At 41.9% G+C, this 19,590-nt stretch overlaps 1 protein-coding gene across 4 annotated transcripts in view; it reads left to right on the top strand.

Moving 5' to 3' along the window:
* The window catches only part of LOC101968704 (contactin-associated protein-like 3), a 202,562-nt gene that overhangs the window by 54,066 nt on the left and 128,906 nt on the right, over positions 1-19,590 (top strand). For all 4 annotated transcript variants that reach the window (XR_013429916.1, XM_078030582.1, XM_078030583.1 and 1 more), the window contains exon 3: positions 340-533. Coding sequence is in view for 3 of the 4 variants with exons in the window: in XM_078030582.1 (XP_077886708.1) it covers positions 340-533 (194 nt within the window). In the remaining variant the exon portion in view is untranslated. The remainder of the gene's footprint in view (positions 1-339; positions 534-19,590) is intronic.

Below are 19,590 nucleotides of genomic sequence, written 5' to 3'. Positions count from 1 at the left end.
CCAATACTGTGCCTTACTGTAGGAATTTAGTCTCTTGTGTTTGACAGAGGACAGAACTGATCCCCCAGGAATGACGGGAATGATGAACTGGCTGCCCACAGGACATCAGACACTTCCTCCACTCCCGTGGGCCTTCTGAATGGCAGGAGTCATCCAGCTAAATGTGAAGACAATGTAGGGTCTATCCGCGTCCAGTTTCTTTTCTCTAACATGAATCTATGATTTTCTCAAGTTTATGTAGACTTCTGAGCTGACTGTTTGCTACTCCAGGAACAGGTATGCTAAGTTATTTCCTCCTCCTCCTTACCATTCTCCTTCTTTTTTTCTGCCTCAAAAAAGGAGCTGGTGGATGGACCCCACTTGTGTCAAATAAATACCAATGGCTGCAGATTGACCTGGGAGAGAGAATGGAGGTCACGGCTGTGGCCACCCAGGGCGGATACGGGAGCTCCGACTGGGTGACCAGCTACCTCCTGATGTTCAGTGACAGTGGGAGGAACTGGAAGCAATATCGACGAGAAGAGAGCATCTGGGTATGTTTTCCAATAATAAGAATCACTACTCGTTGCTGCAAACCTGTAAAGAGAAATAGTCTTCTTGTACACTTTTTATTTTGTTTTCAATTGACACATAACGATTACACATATTTAGGAAGTACAGCCTGTTAGATACATGTATGCACTGAATAGTAACTAAATCAGGGTATTAGTTTGGGCAAGGATATTTTGGAGAAAATTCCAAAATCACAACCAACAAAACTACAAGTAGAAAAATCAGATTATGACTAAAAAGCTTCCATACATCACAGGAAGCAGTGAACAGTGAAGAGATAACCTAGAGAATGGGGAAAGATATTTGCAAAAGATATTTCTATTGAGATTACTTTGAAAAAAAAAATTTATGTGAAAGCAAGTTGCCCATTTCAAAGAAAATATTGAAAGAGCCCCTTGTTACTATATCCTTAAGTAGTGTGGAAGATTAAGAATAATACAAATCCTATGTGATTTTCCTCGTTTTGTTGAATAATATATTTTAGCATTGCCTCTGCATGATTTCACATTAGTATATTGAATTTATTCTTTCATTTTTCTCTGATTTAATCTCATGCTTCTGAAAGATACTGAAGTTTTAAAATTTAACAAATGAGCAGTTTCTCTAAGTAGGACAAGTTCAAGAACACAGGCTTTGAACTTGAAAAATCGTGTTTTCTTTATTATGTAGATACATTGAGAAATTCCAGGCTGTAGATCTCAGTGAGATCCTCCAGAAGACTTTGAATTTCCTCACGATGGTGGCATTTCTATTGGTGATTATGTCTCAAAGCCTTTTTTGGAGGGAATAATTTTTGTTTTAATTTTGTGAATATTTAACTTATTGTATATTTAACTAATTGAAATATATTGCAAAAATAATTTGGTACCTAAGGTTTGGAAGTAACTCAGATGTGTTTGAAATCTTGCTCTGCATTGATGAAGGCTATTTAAAAGAGATATTCTAAAACCAACACCTTCTGTCTCCCCTCCCTTCTTTCCCTGTTTCCTTTTTTTTTTTTCTTACTCTAAAAGGTTATATGCTTAGGGAGAAATAATGAGAAGAATAAGGTCCGTATTAATCCAAAATAGTGTAAGTAGCACCAAACGCCAGTCCCCACCATCCCATCCCCTGTGGGCGGAGCTGAGCTTCACTGGAGTAACTGGTTTCCTTTCCTGAAGGCACATCACAGCGTGAGAGTCCTCTGAACTCACAGTGTCTTTCTGCATCTCTGGTTTGGGTTGACTTGTGCTTCTCCAAAACACATGCTGGAATCCTAACCTACAGTGTGTTGAAAGGGGACTTTATTTGGAAATTGGATGTTTACAACCACATTAAAATGAGGTCAGTAGGGTTGGTCTTAATCCAATATGACTCCTCCTAAATGAAGACATTTGAACATAAAGATGGACACTCATGGAGGGAGAGAACCCTCCAGGAAGAGGAAGTAAGACGTCTACAAGCCAAGGAACACTGAGGTCACCAGAAGCTCGGAGGTGGGCAGGCGTGGAACAGGTCTTTCCCAAGTGCTTGCAGAGGTAGCTGCCCTGTGGTCAGCTCCGTCTTTTGGCCTCTAGGAGCTTAGTTACTTTGTGTGAGGTACTTTGTTCTAATGGCTCTAGGAAATAAAGTGCATTCTATGGAGTTTAACTCTTCCATGTAGAGACCAGAACATCAGCAGATGTTTTCTGAATTAATGAGTGGGATTCATCCTCTCCCAGGACGCCTTTCTTGAGCAACCACACTGACCGTAGTCTCTCCCAGCCCTGCTCTTGTCTAGGACATGGTTGCACCAAAACTCGGACCCGTGGTACTGTGAGGATCTGGTTCCTCCTGCCATTTTGATCCAAGAAGTGTTTGGGGGCAGGGCTTTGTCATGGCTCGCCCTTCCTCCTCCATCCCTCTGACCTGCAAATTGTCACCATTTAATAAATTCAGTGCCTACTCTGATTGCACAGAATTGTAGGGTGAACCAAAGTTAATGCTAAAGAGATGGAACCCACAGACCAGCCTAGAGATGATTATTGGGTGTTCACCTACGAGACACAGACCCCAGGGACTGCAGAATGGAGCTTAGACAGGCCTTGAAGAGAGTGCTTGGAGTGCTGCAGAGTGATGAAGGTAGGTGTCCTAGAAAGCAGAATAACATGAGCTCCGAGATGCAAGAGGACTGGCCATGCAGAGATGGAGAGACTGAGGAGTTTCATGAAAGTTGTAAAATAGCCAAGAGCGAGGGTCTCACGTTTGAATTATGAAATGCCTCTGCAGATAGCTGAGTTTCTCCACCTACCTCAGCATCCAAGGGACCTTTTCTTTGTTCAATCATCCATTCTTGCTTTTAGTAAATAAGAGATTGGTAGACTTTAATAATATCTTTTAGGAAAATATAAGCTGAATCACGATTAGATTCTTGATGAGTGTGGCCTCTCTGGTGTGTTCTGTTCAGTTACTTTTTCAGAAGTAAAATTCACTGATTGTCTTAGGTTTATCATTTTCTTAAAAGGATGAGTTGATATTGGCTGTTATATAGTCTTGTCATTGCTGCTGTAATAATAAATTGCATATCTTATATGAGCTTTCACCCTTTATCTAGGCAATAATTCTAGATTTCATGAATGGAGTTAAAATAAGTTAGCTTAAAGATATTTGGGTTTTATGTATAAAATTATTTACACTATGGATTAAAGAAAACTGCATGTTTTTGTAAACCTACTATCATTTTTTTCCAGCACAGATTCAGACTGGCTGCAGTGCTTGCCTTAGATTTATTGCATTAACCTTCCTCTCGCAGGAAAACAGAATGTGTCTCCAGATCTCTTCTAAAAAGCCTATTTCTTTTATTTTTATGTTAAGGACACATTAAAAATTTATTCTCCAACCTTGTATATTTCTTGGATGCTCTCCTTATCCTGTTTTTTTAATGGCTTTTTAATTTTTTGGGTCTGGGTCTATTCATTAGCTACACTAATGTTTTCTATTATTAAAGATCCACACTTGCTTCTCTGCAGTGCCTAATTCTAGAAGCAGAGAGATTAAAATGATAAAACCCAAACTCATATAGCAACAAAATCTGAATGTTCCAACTTTGGGGGCTGTTTATGTTCTTTATTTATCCTGCTTAATGGGAATATCCATGTGTTTTATTGCAGAAATAGTCATGTGTAAGATTTCCGCCTAGTCACTGATGCTTGGTGTATGCAGTATAGGACCTTCCTAAAATCTGAAAGAAGAACAGTCTGAATCTGAAACAAATCAGGTGTCAGGGTGTCATGCATTTGGATCTGGAATGTCCCCCAAAGGCTTTGGCTCTTGGAAAGTGATTGGATCAGGAGGGTTCTGGCCCCATGAATGGATTAATCCATTGTTGGGTTCATAGCTGAATGAACTATTGAAGGTGGTGATTATTGTAGGAGGTGGGATCTGGATGGAGGGAGGGAGTCCTTGAGGATGTGCTCTTGGGGATTACATGCATCTGCAGCCCCTTCCTCCATCTCTTTCTGCTCGTCAGAGGCCCAGAATCAGTGGGCCCAAGTGACCATGGACTGAAACCTCAGAAGCTGTGAGCTAAAATAAATCTTTCTTTCCTTACGTTATTTTTTCTCAGGTATTTTGTTACAGCCACAAGCCGTCATCCCTAGTGTCAATTTTCCACTTATTTCTGTGAGACTTAAGAACCAAACCTGTAAAGAAATAGATCAGTCTTTAATTTCTTATGAAATTTTCTACAGGCTGGATTTGCTATGGTCAGATCCTTATCCAATCCTTCCACTTGGTTTCAAGCTTTCCCTGTAAGCATCAAACTCCATTTCTGTTTGGGTGTCAAAAAAAAATTAGAAAATGAGCACGCTTAAACACAAATTATTGCCTTCCACACTCTCCCCACCACCAAACCTATCTCCCCTGGGCATCCACCTGTCAGTAAATATTGCCATATTTACCAGCTGCTTGAGCCAAGATCCTTGGAGTCACCAGTGAACTCTATTCCTGCACACCCCACATTGGCTCCATCAGTGCATCCTGTCAACCCCAAATCCTTTGAGAATATGTGGGGTCTGTCAGCTTCCATCACTTCCACCATGACCACTACGGCTTGCCTCCCAGTCCTCCCCTGGACTATTGCATATGGCTTCCAATTACAAAATTCGTGGAATTTTATTTTCTTCAATTCTTGCTGCAAATGACCATGGATTTTGTGTACCGTACAATTGTAGTTGTTTTCAAGAAAGAACTTTTGTAGATTAAAGGAAGCAAAATTGACTGTATTCACTGCTTCTCTCTGGCTTCATAACATTTTGTGCTACACTGTGCTTCTGGATGCTCTTTAAAGGTGTCAAGTGAGGTCCATCTTTTGTAGTATCTGTTCAGTCCCTTTGAAATCTTTCCCTAGGTAACTTAGCATATATAACTTCCTCGATTCATTTCTCAGATAAATATTCTCTTCTGCATAAAATTCTTTTGTTCAAGGCCCGAACACACATACACACAACCCTCCCACCTCATCCATCCTTCATCCCCGTCTCTTCCTTTGCTGTGTGTTTCCTTGTGGGACTCATTATTTCTTGGTACTGTATATGGAGTTTTGTTTGTGTTCTGGATCTCTCGCTCCATTAAAATGTTTTATGCAAAGAAAAAAGTATCCCCTGAATAATATTGTGTGAGTTTGTTTTGTAACTTTTTAACTTTCTGGTAAAGAGGATGAGTTTTGCTTTAATTAGATCATCGGTTATCTTTATCTTCTCCCAAGTTTTATCTTTATCTTCTCCCAAGTTTTGTTTCAAAGAATTACCTTTCATCTGTATTGAAATCCCGCCGAATTTTTTCTCAGTACTGGTCATCTTATCACCATTTTACTTTGGAATACAAGTAATATCCACAGATATTAAGTCCTTCAGTAGTAATAATTAATATTATGTGAAAATACAGTCATTTGCCTCATAATGAAATTTTAGACAAAAACAGCCGTATGTGATTGTGGAACCATTGGACTGTATGACTTAGGGACTTCGCAGCCATCTTAGTTTGTGTTAAGTACACTCTAACAATCACTATATGACAGAGTCACTTAGTATCACATTTTTTTAGAAGGTGCCCTTTGTTAGCAACTGGAGACAGGGTGTCTAGGTGTAAGACATGCCTGTTAAGTTATGTTAGTCATGTTAGGATTTTTTAAAAGTAGTTTTAGTAAAAGAAGTGTTTTCCCCCCTCATTTGTATTCCACATAATATCCTCTTTAGTAAATATCTCTCTTTTCAAAGAATTTTGCATCTGTGTTAGTCAGTTTTTTGATGCTGTGACCCAAATAACCAACAAGATCAACTTAGAGGAGAAAAGTTGGGCTCATGCCTTCAGAGATTCAGTCCACGGTTGGCCAACTCCATTGCTCTGGCCCACGGTGGGGCAGAACATCATGGCAGAGGGCCACTGTTCTACTCATGGTGGCCAGAAAGGGGGGGGGAGGGAGAAGGGGCCACAGGGAAGCTGCACTCTTCCTGGGCACGTCCCCCATTGACCCACTTTCTCCAGCCATGTCCCACCTGTCTATAGTTACCACCTAGTTAGTCCATTCACAATAAGTTGAACTGATTAGGTGACAGCTTTCACAATCTAGTCATTTTACCTCTGCATGTGGGGATACCTCTTATCCAAACCATTCCAGGATCCAAAATGTATGACTATCCAAACTGGGAAATCTAAATATACCTGCTCATGCGTGTATTCCTGAAGTACACTGGTAGACCTCTCTGGCAGCATAGGTTGTCTGAATTTTCTTCTTGATGGTCTGGCCTGATTGGTGCATAGGTGAGGGCATCTAATCCAAGAGCATGAAGATGGGGATCAGAGAAGAGCTGATCATGTTGGAGTGAGCAGGGACCCGATGGAAGAGGCTGCACTAAGCACCAGGCAGACAGAAAAGCTCTTAGTGACTTCTTTGTCCTTCTACAATAATGCAAATGAGTGCATCTTCTGAGCCAGGCAACAGTTAGGTGACCCTGGGAGAAGAGGAGCTGGTGGGGTGGCTGGGTAGCCAACAAGCCCTGCGCCCCTGACAGGCATGGACACAGTGAGTCAGAGGGAGAGCAGGTCTGCAGACAGAGCCAGCCCCTGTCTTGTTATACAGGTGCAGTGCCTGAGCTCTGTTTCCTCCAGACTCAGGGGTGATCATTTGATCTCCTGTCTCCATTGATGTTTATTCTGCTTCTGGCTGTAGTGACTGCAGCTTGTTCCTTCTATATCTCCACATCTTCGCATCACCCTCCCTTCATCTAACACCAAGTTGGGCATATTGTCTGTATAAAGCTGACTGCATTATCAACAGATCATGTATATTGTGCACATACAAAGGATACTCGAGATTAGGCAATATTTTTTTTTCCCTTGAAGGAAAGGGCTTTTCCTAAATAGGAAGCAAGAGGGAAAAGCAAATATTTTGTCCATGATTGAAACTAATGCCATCTGCTATTTATGAAGAACACTCTGGGCATCAAGCTATATGCCCTCTGGGCTTGCCAGTACTTCCATGCCTGATCTTTGCACCATTGCATCCAAAGTCCTGATTTCCAAGAAGGTGAAGAAACAGTCTTTTTGCATTTTTTCCTGATGAAGCATTCTGCAAAAATTTTAGTTCTGAACATATGTAATGCACCTCAGAGCAAAACTCAAAGAGAAAGAACGTCAGTAATGACAGAATCTTTCCTGCGAGTGGTGACCATTGAATGGGAAGTGTTTCTTAAGCTGCGTTTAAGGTCAAGCAGCCCAAGCTTTAAAAATTCCTTTGAGGTAGGTCTGTGCAAGCCAGGAGTGCCACATCAAGTGACACCTCTACAATTTGACCTTTCCAACGCTCTGGGCCTTCTTCCTTGCAAACTGAAGGGCGTCACAGGGTGTCGCCCACTTCATGAGTCGTTAAAAGGCATGCTCTGAGTTTCAGTTGCAGGATTTAAAGAGTTCTGAGGATGGCTGGTGGTGACGGATGCATAATCTGAATGTACTTAATGCCACTGAACTGTAGGCTTGAAAACGATTGAAATGTTAAGCTCCCAGTGACATCTATCTTACCACAATGAAAGCATTTTTTAGAAAGTATGCAACAAGTTACTTCAGTAGTCAGTGGACTCTATTAATAATGTATGATCATTTTTTTCTGTTTTCAAGCTAAAACCTTTAAAAAGCTCCTTGGGTTAATATTTCTCATTTAATATTATTCATCTGAGTACAGTTAGTGTGAGGGGGAGCCCTCTGCATCCCGATAGCACCAGGGGCACAGAGGTAGTCCCTGCAGGGAAGGATGTGGGTCAGGACCGCATAAGCTCCACGGGTAGACCTGTGACCTTGAGACACAGCAGAAGCAACTTGAACTTACACTTGTGTTCTCTTGAATGAATCAATTGCCCAGGAATTTTGTGGAAAATCAAAATGGCAACTGTGGATGAGTGTCATGAGATAATCAAAGATGGCGGTGGAATGCCATCATTGACCCCCAACGCCTTGAAGGACAAGCTCTTGCAGCTCCTTCCTTATTCCATGCTCTAAACTTTTGAAAGCGCTTAGGATGATACTAAGAATGACAGGGCTACTCCAGAATCTCACTGGTTAATTTCACAGTGAGAGATTCTGTTTTGTCAGGGATTCTGTTCTTTGGTCACCTTTAGAATCCATATAACAGCTCAGTCCCATTTTGTCTTGGTAAAAGTGAAAATCTCCCCCGCGGTGGCTTGGATACAAGGTGGCCACTCACATCCCCTGGGCTGATGCAGGAATGTTCAGAGGTGAGATGATCAGATGGCGAGAGCTGTGACCCAATCAGTGGATGGGTCCACTTGATGGATTAATAAATTGAGAGGACTGGAGGGTAACTGTGGGAAGGGGGAACATCTTGCCATGATGTTCTGCTCACCTCGGGCTCAGGGCAGTGGAAGCAGTTGGCTGACCATGGCCTAAACCTCGGTAACCACGAGCCCAGATAAGGTTTTCCTGCTCTCAGTTGTTCTTGTCGGGTGTTTTGGTCCCAGCAGTGAAAACCTAACTAACATGCTCCCTTGTGGGTTCTTTAAGAAAAGCTTCACCACGGCCCTGAAGGAGACTCTCTCAATGGAAGCCTGGTTTACCAGCAGAATCCTTTGATTTCCCTCTAGGATCCCGACTGTGAGTCATTTAACTTTCTGAAAACAACTACCCTACAACTACAGACTTCCAGAGAGGTCACAGCCTTCATTTTTCATTCAGTGACATTGACAAATCAGAGCTATTTGCTTACCTAAGCGGTTTTCTTTCAAAAGAAGTAGAGTATATATACTCTGCTTCTATCCAAGATACTGACAAGTAGGGCTTTTTCCTGCACAGAAACTTTGGCTACCATGATAAAATTCATCTTAGGGAGAATAGCCCTCTATATAGTTAGTGAAAGTTCTAATTAATAATAACTGTCAGGGAATTAAATTTAATTAAATGCAAATTAAAATTACGTGAGATATCATCTTGCATCTTTTAGAGTGATTCTTATAAAAAAAAAAAAAGCCAGGCATGGTGATACACACCTATAATCCCAGCAGCTAGGGAGGCTGCAGCAGGAGAATCGAAAGTTCAAAACCAGCCTCAGCAACAGTGAGGCACTAAGCAACTTAGTGAGACCCTGTCTCCAAATAAATAGAGCTAGGGATGTGGCTCAATGGTGGAGTGCTCCTGAGTTCAATCCCCGGTAATAAGAAAAGGAAAGATACCAAGTGGTGAGGGTGTGGAGAAAAGGAAACTCTTGGTAGGAATCTCTATTAGTGCACCTATTATAGAAAACGGTATGGAGATTCCTCAAAAACTTAAAATAAAACTTGCAAATGATCCAGCAACCCCACTACTAGGCAAACATTCAAAGGAAATGAGGCAGCAAGTCTAAGAGACACCTGCAGTCCAGGTCTGTAGCAGCACTATTCATAGAAGCCGACAGAGCCCCTCTAAGTGGTCATGGGTGGATGAATGGAGAAAGGAAATGTGGTATATATACATGGCAGAGTACTCTGAGCCTTTAAAAAGGAAGTCCGTCCTTCATGACAGCATGGAGAAAGGACATAAGTATAATAAGCCAGGCACAGAGAGACAAACACTGCACAGTCCCACTTAGATGCAGAATCTAAAAAATGTTGAACTCAGAGGCAGAGAAGCTGGTGGTGCCTACCAGGGGCTGGCTGGCGGGGAGGAGGCTGTTTGGGGAGATGTTGGTCAAAAGGATGCCAAATTGCAATTACATTAGAGGAATAAATTCAAGAGATCTGTTCTACAACAGGGCCGCTATAGTTATGGTGTTCTGGAAAATCACTGGGAGTAGATTCCAAGTGCTGTCACCACAAAAACGGTGCGTGAGGTAATGAATACATTAATCAGCTTTATTTTGGGGTACCGGGGATTGAACTCAGGGGGGCTTAACCACTGACTCACATCCACAGCCCTACTTTTTTTTTTTTAAATTTAGAGACAGGATCTCACGGAGTTGCTTAGCGCCTTGTTTTTTTGCTGTGGCTGGCATTGAACTCACAATCCTCCTGCCTCAGCTTCCCAAACCCTGAGAACATTTGTCAATTTAAAAAATAATTTTAAATACCAGGTATTGAACCTGTGGGTGCTTAACCACTGAGCTACGTCTCCAGCTCTTTTTATTTTTTATTTTGAGACAGGGCCTCACTAAGTTGCTTAGGGGCACCACCAGGTTGCTGAGACTGGTTTAGGACTTGGGATCTCCCTGCCTCAGTCTCCTCTGCCTCTGGGATCACAGGCGTGTGCCACCATGCCCAGCTAAAAAAATTAATTTAAAAAAAAAATAAGCCAAGCAATTAGTATAAAGAATTATAATAAGGGAAATTAGTCCTACAAACAGGAGAAATATATAATAAAGCTGAATTCTGGATTTTTGGATGCCAAATATTAGTATGAAGAACAGTGGAGAAAAATATGGTACCCGTTAATAAATTACAACATGTATGCTGACATGTCAAATATATGATATTTTAAATAAATAAGAAAAATAGTTACTTCATACATTGTATGAAGACAATTAAGTAGTTATCTGCAAAAAGAAAACAAAATAATGCTCCCTTCTTTTTTTTTTACATTTATTTTTTAATTGTAGTTGAACACAAGATCTTATTTTATTTATTTATTTTTATGTGGTGCTGAGGATCGAACCCAGGGCCTTGCATGTGCAAGGTGAGCGCTCTACCGGTAAGCCACAACCCCAGCCCCTGACCTCAGTCTTTATATCAAAATAGATTGCATATATTTAAAGTAAGGCATCCATAGAGGCAGTCTCAGAGGATTCTGGGAGAAAGTTTGCCTTTACAGTATTGGAGTGAGCACATATTTTTAAGCAAAATGCAAACCCAGATCACACTGAATAGACAAATAAATTATCTTTCTAGAAAAATACTACATGAAAAAATGCCACCATAGATATCAATCCAGGATTGGCAAATGAGATTTTAATGGACACCACACTGTTAATTTCCTTATCTATAAAAGTACCTTTACACATTGATGGATAAGGACGGAAAGGCAATGTAAAAATGAGAAATGTTAATGAGCAGCCCAGACCAAGAAATGATTCCTAAATGTATGAAATGCTGTTCGCCTTGCTTACACATTGAAGAAACGAAAATAAAGCCGCAGCACTGAGACTCTCCTCAGCTCAGCAGGATGGATTAAAACATTTTATTTTCTCCAACTTTTACAGTTACGCATTAAGTGTAAAGTCTCTTAAAATCAAATGTAAACAGTACACCAACCCTGCGAGATCATGGATAGTACTGCTTAGCCTAAGACTCATGTTAAAAAAAAATTTCAATGAAAATGAAGAAGTTTTAGTTTGAAGACCTAACAACCTGAGTGCTTCAGTGTGTACCCAGCAAGATTCTTTTGTGCTTTGTATATGTTTAAATCCTTAACAAGACTCTACCAGGTAGATACTAATGGTCTTCCCAGATAATATCAAGGAAAGAAAAAAAAAATTTACAGGTTTTGTCTATTTAACCCAACTGCAGATTGAATGGGTAATGGCTCAAGGATTTGAACCCAAGAAGTCTGGCTGCAGAATCTGAACTCCCTGCCCGACCCCAGAGCTAGGCCTGTTATGTGCCTGCTCCTGAATTGAGAGTGGAATTTGGAGGATTCAGAATCAGCACCACTTCAGATGCTGGTGGGAATATATATTGATACTACTCCTAGATAACCAGCCATTTGACAATATCTATATTTCAAAATTTATCTCCTTGCGGTGTTCTGGATGAAGGTAATGCAAAAAGAGCAATGTTTTCATCTCTCAATGTACAAGCTACATGAAGTAGTTCTACTTGCAGGAATGAATCTCACCCTTACGGCATTAATATATGCACATATATGCATGTAGGAACACGCATAGATTATACCATTTTATAATAATAAAATGATATGTTGATACAGTTCTCTAATTGCTAGGTGACTGATAAATAAATTCAAACATTGATACTCTGCAATAACACCTGTCCTTAATAGAGAATGAGGTAAACATATTGACTGATAGTGAACTTCAAGATTTTTTTTAAAGGCAAGGAAGAGAATAAAATATTCTCCCATTTGAAATTTCCAAAGTGAATATCTACATCTATAGGTATAATGTGTACATGTAAAATACAGGACATTTCTGGAAGGGTCCACTAGAAAAATAATTGTAGGAATTTTCCCCTCTGGAAAAGAAAAGGAGTAAATATATATATATATATTTAAAATGGATCCATGTATGGCTTAAACTACATGTGTCGTATAGTCTTTTCAATTAAATTCAAAGCAATTAAAATTCATTTAAAGTAATAAATAATATAATTCTTTTATTTATTTACTTATTTATCTTGTACCAGAGATTGAACACAGAGATGCTTAATCACTGAACCATATCCCAGACATTTTTAATTTTTTTTTTAATTTTAGAGACAGGGCCTTGCTAAGTTGCTGAGGCTGGCTTTGAACTCGAAATCCTCCCCAGCCTCTGGGATCACAGGCGTGCGCCACGGTGCCTGGCTAAATTATGTAATTCTGTTACCCACTGAAGTCTCTCCAGGATGAAAACCACCTGGCAAAGCTCTGCTATAAAGCCTTAGAGTGAGCGTGCAGGCCTGTCTTGCCCTGAGAGGGAGGGGACCGTAGGGGGTGAAGAGGAGAGAGGGATTGGGGTGGAGTGGCCCATGTGGACATCACTGTGTTGGAAGGAAGGGGACTTTCATGGGCTTTCAAATGAGGAAGAGCAGCCTCATGTCAGAAAGAGACTCACAGAGGGAGGCCACATGGAATACTGTGGAAGAGACTTATTGGGTATACATATATATTTCTTTCTTTCTTTTCTTTTTAATATCTAATACGTATCTCACTCAGGGTAAATGCCATTCTCACTGTGTTAACATTTATTTTGGTTATAAGCCCCATGGAATTAGACTGGAGGCATCAGATTCTAGTTTTGATATTTATTTTAGTGGTATTTCGATGACATGTTTGTTTGATGTTTGTGAATGATATTTATCCAGGCCCTGAGCTCTCCAGCTTAGATGATCATGGGCTAGGGTGGGGATACCATCTAATGGAGGGTAAAACTGAGCCCTGTTCCTGACGTGGCCTCTGGTAAAACCCTTGACCAAGCACCAGGGGCTCAGCACCTGTGAGCTTCTCTTCTTCTTCTTTTTTTTAAATATTTATTTTTTAGTTCTCGGCAGACACAACATCTTTGTTTGTATGTGGTGCTGAGGATCGAACCCGGGCCGCACGCATGCCAGGAGGGCGCGCTACTGCTTGAGCCACATCCCCAGCCCTGAGCTTCTCTTCTTTTTATTATGAAGTGAAAGGTGGAGGCAGGATCCAGTCTTGTGCTACAGGCCGAACCATGTGGAATTGCCAGCATCTAAGGAATTTGACCTATACAGACAGCAATGTCAGGTGACAGACTAATAGACACACACTGATTCTCTTTCTAGGCTTAAAATTGAGTGGTTCAGCATCCGTTTGCCACAGAGGCAGCTGCAGCTCATGCTAAGTTCTGATCTGTGCCCTTTTCCATTCACAGGGTGAACTTATTTCTCGTGTTAGTGTTTCCTCGGTGTATATACACACATGTATTTGCACGCGCACACACACACCTACACACACGTACGCTGCAATAAGCTGGAAAAAAAGAAGCCTAAGGAAGGCTGAATGATGAACTTGGGCCTCCTTAATAAATAATCTACAATAAATAACAACAATGACGTAAAGCTTAACGAGTATTATTCATTATATTACTGTGCTCTAACGTATTATTGAAGTTCAAAGAAGAATTAGCTTTGCTGTGTCCTCTGCTTCCTTTCTGTTGATAGATAGGGTATCGGAGTTATCACAGAGGATTCATCTGAAATGAGGAAAACGGATGAGTACAAAGCTGTCAGGATTTGGGTGGGTTCGCTGGGGCACCTCGTGAACAGAGGTGACACATCACCTTTGTTTCAAAATACATTTCATAAAAATGGGTTGCTTTGCTGTGGGAGCCGTGGGCGCTGTCCACCACTCTAACCCTGACTTTCTTCCAGGATGACCTCCTTTTGCATTTCAGTCATTGACTCGGTTTCCCAATTTTTGAGGCCAGATTGATCACTAGGGTTACAACTCTTGACCCTCACGATCACTTGTTTCCCCAGGTGCTGGGAATTTAACCCAGGGACACGTTACCCACTAAGCTCTATCCCCAATTCTTTTTTTGTTGTTGTTGTTATTGTTTGTTTTTTGAAACAAGTTCTTGCTAAATTGCCCAGACTGGCTTGAACTTGTGATCCTGCTGCACTGGGATTACTGGTGTGCACCACCGTATCCAGCTCATGAGCACTCCTTGTTTGTCCTTGGTTGGGGGCATCCCTGCCCAAAGCTTTGCATCTCATCACCTCTGCCTGGGGCCCTTCGACCAACAGGAAAGCCATGTGCCTGCCATCTTCAAAATATTTCCCTCCACCTTGAAAATATTCACCAAATTATTCCTTCTCTATCACAGAAATGGCTTCTGAGACAATTCCATTTCCAGAGGTTTTATGAATTACCAGGAGCTGCACTGGTCTGCCTGATCTCTCCCTGACAACAGTTGAAATTCAGTTATTTTCTGTTCTATTGGGCAATGACTTTCACTCTGTTCTCGCCCAGCTATACCTTTGACACACATGAATGCCTGTGTACATTAATCTCGATGGACTACTGGCTAAAATGTGTATCACTTAGTCCATTTCATTATTAGAGACAGCATTGTTCACTTCATACTGAGAATTCTAAGAGAGGAGGACTTTGTCATATCTCCTTCATATGGATAGAATCTTAAATCATCTCTACAATGGATTTTTGCCTAATGTGTCCTTTTTAATACATGGATAAGAATAAATATTAACAGTACGATATTCTAAATGGAATGTGTTATCTAGTCATGTCATGGATTGCATTATAGATGTTTCTGTTTATTTATAACAAGACACTTTGCATAGCTCTGACAGTGTACAAATACTTACAAGAAACGCTCTTCCTCATAATTGAGGAGTAAGACCTGAACCAGGTGTCTCTCTCTCTCTCTCTCTCTCTCTCTCTCTCTCTCTCTCTCTCTCTCTCTCTCTCTCTCTCTCTCTCTCTCTCTCGGCCTCACACATGCTAGACAATTTTATTCTACCACTGAGCCACATCTCCAGCCCTAGACATCTCCTACCACTGAGCTATGATGCCCTTGGCTCTCAAGTGACTTCTGTCCATATTTCCAATTCCTGTTTTTGTCCCCTTCGACAGATGCTCCTGTAAAAGCCTTTCTTTACAGAAATAAAATCACATTTCTCCTTTCACAAATGTTCCTGTGCAGTCAACTTTGGGTGCTGTGGAAAGTTGTCCTTTGTAAAAGATTCAAGGGCCAGCGCATCACTTCTGAAGTAGCTGCAAGCCCGAAGAGAAAAGATGGGCCTTAGAAACATCAACCACTTAGGCTCAGCATCGAGCGTATCAGACAGAAATGATGCAGAAGATGTCGGTTTTGTTCTCCATTTTTAAAGATCGATGTTCGTTTTGAATTTGAACTCTTATCTCTTATTTTGTATTCGTCAATGTCCTTATTAATCATTCAAATCATTCAAATCAAATGGCTTGTCTTTCTTTGGGCGCCTGGAACATTCTAAAGACACAATATTATTCTTTTTAAGAGAGAGAAAGAGAAAAAGTACCTCAATGGTGGAAAGAGGTCCCTGGGGAGCTATTGTGCTCCACTCCAGCAAAAGCTTCATTAGCAAAACTTCTGACTGAAAGGAAAGAAATTCAGATTCGAAAAAGGCTTGTATTTATTGTAAAGAAGTTTGCAAAAATGACTATAAAAGACACCCAAAAACTTAATGCAAAATTACTCTGGCAGTATCCTCTCCACCCTTGCTTTTCCAAAATAATAAAATGTAAAATGGTCAATAAATTTACATTAACAATGATTTTTTTCCACCCTCGAATCAGAATTGCTTCCTTAATTAGTTAATTAAGCAAACTCAAATGAAAATTAGCTTCTCTTCAAGAGCTTCCACGTCAGAGATGCCAGGTCACAGTTAGAACACCCCTGTTCTGAGAAGGCATTGTCCTTATCACATCTCACTAATTTGCTACAAACACATATTTGAATACATTTGTTGAATTCTCACAAGGCGTACCATCGATTTATTATTCTGTTTGGAATCTTAATGTTGAGAGATTTTTTTTCCCCATCTGAGCCCAAATCTTTTTGCTATGAGATGAAATATTTTTTTTTTTAAATTAGTTCTGAATGGAAACTACCTTTGTGACTCTGGTCAGACTGAGCAGGCTCTGGGTCCACCTGAGTCTGGGCTCAGGAATATATATATATCTTCTCACAACCCCGTCCCCCCATCTTTCATGGGCTGCCTGCTTGGGTATTGCTTGCAACTTCTGGTTACCAGGATTCCATGGGGTCACATCTTAGGGCAAACTGCTGCTTGCTCCAGGGCTCCAGAACATTCGGTGGTGGGTTAGTCACCCTCGTCTGTCTCTTCCCGTCTTCTCTTCTCATCTTCCCTCTCTTTTCCTACCTCTTTCTCTCTGTTGATCCTCACCTTCCAGGCTCCTCAGATTGTGGCACAATCAGCGTGGCTGGACCTGATTGGCCGGCTAAGGTGCCGAAGGGAAAACATTAGTAGGAGCCTTCAGCACCCGACCTCTCTTCTGGCACATGTGGGCATCCTAAGGGTGGCTTTGTGGAAATGATGGTCCTACCTCTGTAGTCTAGCTCAGATGGACTCAAACACTCGGAATGGCAAATCAGGCAGGACAGAGCTGCCATCCGAGCAAGCCAAGATTGGGTGAGCGGGAGGAAAGAGTAGGAAGGTAGATAAAGAAGGCAGAGGTGGGGTCCACCACCTACTAGCTGTGCGGACCAGTAGCTTAACCTTTTCACACCTTTCGTCTTCATCAACACGGGTAGGTATTGCTCTGCTATGCACCTGTTGGGATTATTGTGAGAGTGAAACAAAAATATCCGTATCAATGAATGAGAGAGATAAAATGATCCGTAACCTTATCTGCCCGAGGACAGGAGATGCCTGATGGCAAGGGCTTTAGGAGGAACATGAGATGAGGAAACGGAGGAAGCAAGTAAGGCTTGGTAGGAGTGTGATGCTTGGGGACGGAGATGGACGTGTGTGAGCAGAAGAGAGGATGAAGGGGAACCTAGAGACACTTGTGTGTGATTACAGCCTGGGGGACTCGGTCTACTACTTTCAAGAATTCCTGAGTTATAAGGAACAAAGGTCGAGTTTGGCCTGTGGCTCTGGGGGCTGGCAAGGACCAGAGTATAGGGCTGCATCTGCTTGGCTTCTGGTGAGGGCCCCACGCCGCTCACCTCATAGCAGCAGGGCAGGCAGGTGTGTGTGGAAGCCACAAAACACAAGGGGTCGTCTTGCTGTACAGTCAGCCATTCTGGAGGTAAGGGACCCAGGCTGCAGGAGTGACATCAGTCCTCTTAAGGAGCTGAGCACCTCTTTAAGGCCTCACCTCGCAGCACCACCACGGTGCAGGTCCGATTTCCCCATGTTGGGGCAGGAATAAACCAGAGGCAGGTGACAGCGCTGGGGATCGTGGTGGAAACCTGAGAGAGTGGTATAAGAGAGACTCAGAGAACAGTTACCTGAGGGGGTGGTAGGAAGAAGGACCCAGGATATAGAAGACACTGGAAAGAGACAGTACTTTTTCTGAAACAGGGGGAAGAGGTGATTATGTTTTATGTCAAATTTCTGAAAGGGACTTTCTGCCTGTTATCTATTTGTTGTTCATAAGATTCAAGTATTTGTGGTAAGAGCCATGCGGGAAAGTGGAATTGGAGCAGGGAGTCTGGCTGTGTGTACGGCCGCCATGTGGAATGGAAGAAAGAATTGGACATGGAAGGAACCAAAGGGACCTCTAGTGACAACATCTTTTTACACTGAGAATCCTACGTGGGCCATTGCCCAGGTCACTGAAGTCTGAAACTCGGGTGTAGGGGACCTGAGCATGTGTTCGGTGATCCACCTGGTGATTTCAGTGTGAGTCAAGGCTGGGAACACTGTCCTGGAGGCTTAAAGACCACAGGCTGGAGGTCATGTATAAGGCCCCCTTCTGCAGGGCTGGGGTTTCTCATTAACATTCAAATATGTGAAGGACTTGAGGAGGCAGCTCCTTGGATCGGCCCCAGGTTAGCCTCCGTAGGGATGTTGTCATGGATGACTTTGACACTAGCATGCCAACAAATTGACAAAAGAGTGAGTGAAAAATGAATATACTATTGTGACAGCATAAGGAGGATCATTAGACCTTGAGAGGCGGATAAAGTCAGAAAGTCAACATGTCCAAAGCAGATCTGTATGAAGGTGAGAATTCTGACAGTATTTGGAAATGTACACCAATCTGTAGAATTTAAGGATCCAAGATTTGAAAGATGGCACCACCATCCCAACCGATGGTCAAGGTGGCCGTGGGAGAGAGCGCTGGAGTGGGGCAGTTGGAGCTCACGAAGCTCAAGCACGGTCAGTCCAGGCGTCTTATGGGTCTGCCTCAAAGCTGTGCAAGTTCTGAAGTCGGGATGGAGGAGATGGAGGTAGATGTGAGGGAATGCCTTGGAGTTTAGTCCGTGACAATGGCCATGCAATGCAGAGGGGGCAACACTCAGGTGATATTTAGGAGAAGAGTTATTTTGTCACTGTGTTTGGTTATTTTTGTGAGGGAGGAAATTTATTGTTCTGCAATTGATGGGAGATTGATAACACTGCTTTCAGATCTCACCACAAGGAGGATGAGGAAACATGAGGAAGGTGTGTTCCTAAGGGTTTTAGGACAGTGATGTCCAAAAGACAGGTTTGGATTTCAATCAACATGATCATCACAGACTGGCACCTAATACTGCTGAATGTTTCTTGTGAATCAGGTGCCATTGTAGGAATTTTTTTAAAGTTTTTTTTTTACTTGTTGATGGACCTTTATTTATTTTTATATGATGCTGAGAATCGAACCCTGTGCCTCACACATGCCAGGCAAGTGCTCTGCCACTGAGCCACACCCCCAGACCCATTATAGGAATTTTAGGTGTATGATATCATTTACTCTTTCACAATGAAATTGGGATGAAGAAATGCAATTCAGAGAGGTTAAGCAACCTGTTCATGTTGCATAATGGGTCAGTGGGGGGATCAATTAGAAACCTGAGCTGCCCTAATAGAGAGGTCTCAATTTTTTCTTTCTACAGTAGAACATTCTAACATTAAGCAAGTCTTTTTTTTTTCTTTTCTTTCCTTCCTATTCCCATGCTCTCCCTCCCTTCCTTCCTTTCTTCCTTCCTTATAAATGAGGGATATAGAAGATAGAACTGCAAGAAAGGAGGAGAGCAGTAGGAAGGTACATTAGGGAGACAGGGATCCTGAGAGCAGATAAACCGGCAGGTTGATCTGAGGCTCCGTGTCCAGGGAGATAGGAATGAGAAGCCTGGGGAAACTGCTGGCCTCGGGTTCTGAGCAGCATCCTGGAGGGATGTGGTTTGCTGCT

Source organism: Ictidomys tridecemlineatus, chromosome 13 (assembly GCF_052094955.1).
Source record: "Ictidomys tridecemlineatus isolate mIctTri1 chromosome 13, mIctTri1.hap1, whole genome shotgun sequence".
Classification (NCBI taxonomy): Eukaryota; Metazoa; Chordata; class Mammalia; order Rodentia; family Sciuridae; genus Ictidomys; species Ictidomys tridecemlineatus.
The sequence above is the reverse complement of the archived record's forward strand: the minus strand, read 5'-3'. Positions and strand labels throughout refer to the sequence as shown.